At 39.9% G+C, this 7,654-nt stretch overlaps 1 protein-coding gene across 1 annotated transcript; it reads left to right on the top strand.

The window, feature by feature from the left end:
- Positions 900–1,850, top strand: LOC110436760 (paired amphipathic helix protein Sin3b-like). Its single transcript, XM_021464223.1, has 3 exons — positions 900–998; positions 1,102–1,251; positions 1,437–1,850. Exons 1-3 carry the CDS (start codon positions 973–975, stop codon positions 1,609–1,611), a joined length of 351 nt encoding a protein of 116 aa, XP_021319898.1. The 5' UTR covers positions 900–972; the 3' UTR covers positions 1,612–1,850.

Genomic DNA, 7,654 nt, shown 5'->3' with positions numbered 1-7,654 from the left:
GCACCTAGCGATACTAAGTCGATCTTGACCAACACCGTGTTGTAGGAGGAAACAACCTGGCTTTAATTACTAGGCCATGGACCTCGGATTCCTAATGTATGTGTCTACGTTTACCATTCATGGAAGAAAAATGTAATAAGACTGTCAAATAATAGGTCTAAGAATTTTTCGTACTTTAATATTAGGTCTGTAGATCTCCAGCAGTTCTAATACCCTTTTTTGTGTGCGATTAGAGCTTTTATGTAAAAAGTTCATCTCATATGACCACATGTAGTCAATGAAATACTTAGGAAAACACAGCAGCAAAACACTATTTGGGCGTATTTTTGGCATGTATTTTGTTAAGAGCAGCAAATTACAACCAGAATTAAAACAAAAGGGCCATTACTAGCATTATTTTAATTATAATGCAACCTACAAATATTTCAATTATTTAAAGCCGCCACAATCAAGCTCCTAGTAGTGTAGGATGTACTACATATTATTTGAATCTAATAAAAAATTAACGACGACTGAACCCTAAATCTGACTAAAATCTAGGATTTTGCTTCGTCCTTGTTCCTGACAATGGTGAGGGTAACACAGCATCAGATGTTGGAGCCCATCGAAGTACTCATCCGTTCCAGTCCTTCCATATGTAACAAAACTACCAGCTGGACCACATGACAGACAAGACCCCTTCAATTCTGTATGCGTTTAATGTCCTGCTGGACACAGCCAGTAGTCCTAGTCAGCAAATGCCAGTCAAAAGCACACAGTAAGGACAAAACTCACCAACCTGTGCTGCTTGCTGTGCGCCGAATTCTATCATTATCACTTTGCGTCTGGAGAACACTAGCTGGCAGGTTGTCATTTTCTATCCCCTCCATCCTACGCAGCCACGGCAGAGCCCTGGTGGTGTGAGTGGTGACCATTCACGGAAGGGACAGCCTGAAGCGCTCGCGTGAGGAGGTCGAGGAGCAGGCTGCACCCATGGCGTCGTCCCAAGCTCGCAACCCGTGAGTAGCTTCTTCACCTACTGCCGCTAGTCTTCTTCACGGATCTGGTAATATATAGTGATTTTCCATCGTCCGATGTGTTTGTTTGGTCATTGGGAACAAGGGGGCTGGCCGCGGCGGTGCCACCGGCTGGAAATGGCGAGCCACGAGTGATGACGATGGACGACTACATCGAATTCACACAGAGCGTCAAGCGTACATTCGGCCAGGCGAAGTACCACGAGTTCTTCGAAGTCCTCCAACAAATCGACAGGTAGATCTTCCATCATGTGTGCATCGTCGATCCCTTGTAATCACTTGCTAGCCTGTAGATCTGGAACCCTAGCTATATAGATCTTGCTCGAGAGATGCACCATCTATCACAGGCTTCATCACGGGCTATGTTTTATGAAGTGGATCCTGCATGGAGCTGATCTGTTGTTTGTTGATTGATTGTAGCATTGGAGCAAGAGCCGTCTACGACCGCTTGAAAGTTCTTCTCCGCGAGCACCCCGATCTCAAACGTCATTTCAATATGTTCATGCCCACACAGTACAAGCTGAGTCTCACGGACGACGTCTACCAGCTGGAAGAAGAGCTAACTGATAGCCTGCATGGAAGCGTGATTGACTGAATGTCATCTTTTGCTCATAGGTCTTGCTATGGCTAAACCTAGTCATTGTTGCTTAATTTCCTTGCTTTGCTCATAGGTTAGCTGCACTGGTGCAGTGATATCTTGAATGCTTCTTTCTTTACTATCGGATCGGATCTGCTCTGGAACAGGTCGTGCTGATTAGCTTGCTGAATAATGTCTGGATGTATCCGTCATTGTTTATTTCTCTTTGAATTTCTGAGAACAGTTTAACTACAACACCGCCTTTTATACAGCGGCAGTAATACTACTACTACTGCTGCTGCACGGATCGAGCTAGTATGTGTATATTATGTCAGTCTATGCTTTCTAGGATGCAAATAGATCCAGATTTGTTTCAAATGGCGGGGAGAATATTTTCTGGGACAATGATATAGCAGTATGCTATATCATAATGGGGTTTTCTTATTTCGCCACAATTTGCCTATATTTCTGATATCCTATTTATCCGTTATGTTGACATTTAGTTAAATTCAATTTGGTTTTTGTTTGACTTCCAATATATCCTTTTTATCCTTATCATTTGTGACCCTGGTAAAATTTATTTATGGTGGATAGCATAAAGCCACATATAGCTAGAAGCATATAGGCAGTTGGTCACCAATATAATGTAAGTAATCTAAAAATGCTAAACATGAAAGGAAATTCTTTTTATTTCAGTCTACTCTAGAGGCACATGGTGTTATTTCATAGAATAGGCATGCTCTGTTGCACTTAACCAACGGTAACTAACAGAAGATTATGAGTGTGTTGTGGAAGTGAAACTAGTTCTCTCGAATTTTGTTGGGAATTGGGATATGTCTAGATGTCGAAACCTTCTTTTCACTTGTCACCAATTGCTGTTGTGATCATGTGTCATATTGGACAAGATGGCACAAAATATTAATCACATGGGCTAACGAATGGTTGGCTTGCTGACTCCTTGTGTCCATGTCTATTGCTAACCTTGTCATAGCCACCAGGCTTATCACAATTATTGCTGTCTCGACATTCCAAAGGGGCAGCATGCACGCCATATATGTAAATAAAGATTGATGTATATATAATCCTATGACTTGAAATTCTCCTGCTCCATGCTTCTCCTTCATGCAAATGCAAGTGTTCCTTGGTATGAGAATCAGAGTTTTTTTCATTTCTAAGTTCCAATGTCATCTCTCCAACATTTGTTAGTCTTCCTTCCACTCTCAATTTACCCTGACACAACTATGCCACTTTTTAAGTTTTTAGCCAGATGTTTCTCAGAAGCAAGTTGCCCTTGTACGACTTTGTTGTGAGAAAAAAGGTACTAGCATTTTTTTGTTTCATGCCTTGTTTAGTTCCAAAAATTTTTGCAAAACAGGAATAGTAGCACTTTCGTTTGTATGACAAATATTGTCCAATCATAAACTAACTAGGCTCAAAAGATTCGTCTCTTCAATTTCGACCAAACTGTGTAATTAGCTTTTATTTCCGTCTATATTTAATACTTCATGCATGCGTCTAAAGATTTGATGTGACGGAGAATCTGAAAAATTTTGCAAAATTTTTTAGGAACTAAACAAGGCGTCAGGAACAAAACATTCCCAAAGAATAATGTCATCCAGTCAACACCAATTCTCTACTTTTCTTTCTTAGCTCTACATGATAATCTGTGGATTGGCACATATATATAGTCGGTACTCTTCTTTCTTTCTAAGAAATACTGTTGTTGCTTCACATGTCACTAGAAGGGTAATTCTAAAAGAATAAGAACTTGTAGAAGAATTTGAGTTCACTTAGGGCCCTCAGCATTGTCGGTAGTGTTTTTAAATTTCATGAAGAGCAACCATGGTTCAAATCGACTTCAGATATCATTTACTTCACCAAATAAATGTAGAGATTAGTCGCCGGTAATCACGAATCATTTTCTTGTTTGAAAAACACATTCTTATGAGATCTACATATATATGTATGCATGTAAAACTGCATATGCAAGAAGTTTTGTACTTTGAAGGCCATGATTATGGATGGAAAGGGATTGATACTTTATCATGCTGCAGAGTTATTTGTTTGTCTTATCGTATGATCCGAATAATGCAGTGACCTGTTTCTGCAGATGTCATTTGAGCAAAGACATCTATGCACCGGGTGACTATGATTGATATGGTATTGAATTCTATTTATACAGGAAATGTAGTCAAAAAGCTAGATTACTAAGACATATTCTTTAGTTTCTGAGAGTTCATAGAAATTTTGCACATGCAAAATGATTTAGCTTAATTATTTGGTATGGTGCAGCATTCATTTCAAAAATATAAAGATACTATGGTTAAGAGATTTTTATGTACTGGTTAATTATAAGTGATAAAGAGTATAGTGGTTGTTGTGGTTTTAGTTTCTTTTCACAGCAGAGATATTGCTGGGTAAGCTACAACCAGGAAAATATGTTCATCATTTTTTGTAAGATTCAAGGTCTTGTAGTGCTATGGAACGGAAATTGGCAAATAATGTTGAAGTTGCAAATTTTGGAAACTAATAATTCAGTGGTTCTGAGGTTCTATAAATACTGCTTCTGTTTAATCAGGGTTGATTAAAGACCCCTGGAATTCGCTGCATCCACAACATTCAGAGCATTGGTGTCTCTTTTATGAGCTGACACGTGTCTTCATAACTTTTACAAAAAGACTCTTTACCTTTAAGATGTCAACCCGCCATCCAACATATCCTCTATAACATATATAGTGATCGTGTTTCGATATCTTATATTCGGGACCCTTAAGTAAATTTTCTTACTATTTTGCAAACCACCTTCTGAAAGCATTGCGGAGACCCCCACATCTAAAACCCTACCACATCCCTTTGTCCCCTTTTTATCGGTCTCTCTTCTTTCTATACCTCCTTAACGCCTCTGCGGCCACCTTCATGCCCTCTCCTTGTCGCGCCACCTCCATGCCAGCACGATGGACGAGTAGACCTCCTTCGTGCGAGCAGAGGACTGAAGGAGGGTTCCCACACGATAGCGCCGGCCTCCCTTGTCCCCTGTTGAAGACAGCGTACATCGTGGAGATCCCACACCATGGCACGGCCGTGCAACAGCCCCTTCGAGTGCCACCGACATGAAGCAGGTAACCCTACCGATGTGTATGTAGGTAACCCTAGATGACCCAGTCGGCGGAGGACCAGCGGTGGGAAAATAGGAGGAGCTCGCTGGCCTCCACCGCATACATGCTTGTTGGCTGCGAGGCCCCATGAGCAGGCAGCTAGGCTCCCTACCCAGAGATGTGAGGCTTCAGCTCGCTTTCCTCCAGATCCGGGCATCCGGCTGGCAACTCCCCCTCCTACCCCTCCCGATCTAGCGTGACACTGTGCTCTAGCTGTTGGCTTGTCTGAGCGAGCTGCACCAGGTCGGTTATGGTGCCACTCAGCAGCGAGGTCGCCCTTGCCATCGTGCTCCTGCTCTCCGTCTTTGTTGGTAAGCTCGTGACCGTCGTTCGCGTCACCAACGGCCTTAACGAGCAATTCGTAAGGGAGGTAGAGTAGAATGTGCTTCTGTCTGTGATAGCAACTACTGTGTATTCCTACTAATTGACTGTTAGCTTCCTCGTCAATTTGCTTGGTCCTGCTAGCCAGTAACTACGGCAGTAACAGGTTGCATTATTACTATTCTTATTATTAGATGTACATCTCAAATAAGCTTCTGCTGGGTTTCATCAATATATATTAGTAAAAGTAAATTTGTGTTAGCTAGCACTAGAGTGAGTACTAGCACCATGCCATGTGTGTGATGGTATTTCTAAACCTGAGGCTGCGAATAAAATTGTACTACCTCTGCTTATTCCTTGTCATCGACTTGGTATAACCGAGGACATGTGTGAACTGAAGGGATGGAGGTATAAAGCTACATGAAGTTATCAATTTGGTTAGGTACTTTGTACACTTATGTGAGTTGAAAAGAACACTAATTCTATTAAATTTTGAACTGTTTTAGTCGTTGCTAAAAATTGTCCATCATGAGGTCTGTGGAGAGGCCACCAGTGATTCTACATTCAGCTGATGGGGCCTGTGGTGGTGGTTGTAGGATAAGCCCCTGGTGCAGCCTTCTCATCGTCAATTCCAGGCCCTATACTGCATCTTCCTTGAACTCGACACCTAGCTACGCTTGCGCTGTTGGTCAATCCATCCATCTTAGGTTCCATATATTGAAGTGAAGTTTTCAGTGAATATTTTTCTTGTTTTTCAGTCGTACAACTAGCGGTAAGCATAAATTCTTTGCTTAAATCTTACACCTATCTCCTTACTTTTATGTGCAGTCAGTTCTCCAATGTTCCTAAAGATGGTCTTGTCCTGGGGCTTTTGTCAAGTTTATCAATAAGAAACAGGGCATCAGTGGTCCCAACCCTTTGCTCCCTGCTGAACCATTTTTATTTCTGGTTCAATAGGTTTCGACCCCCAGTTGATGATTTCCAAATACACCATGTTGTTTGTGAGGCTGTAATTGATAAGGAATAAAAAAAGGTTTGCAATGCTATCTTTGTCATTCCCCTTTGTTAGTTACATTATTTTAACCTTGCTTTTTTACACATAACCATGTGCTGATAAGATGCATTTCGCTATCTCTGGCTTAGTAAAACATCCTAGGCAAGTGGAGCATTGTAGGTTTTGGCAAGAAATGGTTATGTTTATTGTTATGATTTTTTATATGATTAATGAACGTATGTCCATTTCAACATATCATGTTAGTCCTAAATTTGGAATGCACTAACTGTTTTTCTATTTAGTAGTACTTGATTTAATAATAATCAAAACAACACTTGTAATAGGCACTAAATAATTAATTTATCACTGTATAAACAGTCTTGAATAAAATTGTTTTTGTTCATCTAATGTGCTCAGTAAAATTCTTTGGTTTACTCTAGCAGCCATTTTCATGATGTTTAGATTCTACTAGAAGCTTAGACCTGTCTAGATTAGATGGACTATTATTCAAAGCCTTTTGAAGTTAATACTTAAATAGATCAAATGTTGTGCAATGCATATGAAAAGCAAAGTCTGAGTTTTTTTCTCTATCAAATGCAGCCTACATAACTATAAATTTAGATGTACTGTTATGCATAATGGATCACAATTTTTATCCTCAGTTTTTTTAGGAAAAACTGTGTCTAAATCTAAACTCTTAAATAAATTTGTCCATTGGTGAACTGTTTCGTTAAAATTACTACAGTTTTGAAATTGTTGATGCTCATTGCCAGTTGGGCATATATACCCCCTCTGATTCAATACACCTCAACCTAGGAGACTAGCTAACTAAGTCTTACTAGTATAGTGCCCGTGCTAACGCTACGGTTTTATCTCGGAGATGTATATAAAAACATTCAATGATTTTATTTTATAGTTTAATTTTTACACAATTATATTTGAGCATGTATACCATCTGGAAACACTTTTGCATAACGATGGCGGTTTAGCGAGCTCGTCCTATCTGGCAGCTTTGCGGTTGTGTACGGCAGCGGCAGTGCTCATATGGCAACGGTGGTCATCCATGATCACAAGGACCGATCTCACACGGTAGAATGATGGCTAGGTCAGAGAGGGCTCCACGGCGGTTTGGACGGCAGTTGGACATGGCGTCGAGTTCAGTGAAATAATAAGCAGCTCCCCTGTGTATTGGAGAAAAAAACTAACCAAATGACAATTGTGTTTCTATAGTTTAGAATAATTTATAATAAAATGAAATATATAAGATTCAATATTGTTACATCACTGATGCCATCACCCTTTTCCTTTCTACAGTATTGTTACATCACCAATTTTAAACAAAAAATAATAGAAACTATGGATCTTAGTTCTATATATAGAAACTATGGATCTGAGTTCTATATAAATATAATAAATATTATTAAAATAGTTGTTTTCTTATATATCCTTTTGCCATGAGTCAATCATGCTTCTTGACTTCAACAAAAACTGAAGTATAGCACAACTAAACTATGAACTGCACTAAAGAAGTGAAGAATTAAGGGCCTGTTTGGTACAGCTCACAACAGCTTCATGAAGCTGTTGTGAGCTC

The sequence above is a fragment of the Sorghum bicolor genome, chromosome 7 (genome assembly GCF_000003195.3).
Source record: "Sorghum bicolor cultivar BTx623 chromosome 7, Sorghum_bicolor_NCBIv3, whole genome shotgun sequence".
Classification (NCBI taxonomy): domain Eukaryota; kingdom Viridiplantae; phylum Streptophyta; class Magnoliopsida; order Poales; family Poaceae; genus Sorghum; species Sorghum bicolor.
The sequence above is the reverse complement of the archived record's forward strand: the minus strand, read 5'-3'. Positions and strand labels throughout refer to the sequence as shown.

Coding starts and splice junctions, on each gene's coding strand:
- LOC110436760 (XM_021464223.1), top strand. CDS start 973: ATGGCGTCGTCCCAAGCTCGCAACCC. Junction 999..1,101: donor TCGTCCCAAGCTCGCAACCC/GTGAGTAGCTTC, acceptor ATTGGGAACAAG/GGGGCTGGCCGCGGCGGTGC. Junction 1,252..1,436: donor GTCCTCCAACAAATCGACAG/GTAGATCTTCCA, acceptor GATTGATTGTAG/CATTGGAGCAAGAGCCGTCT.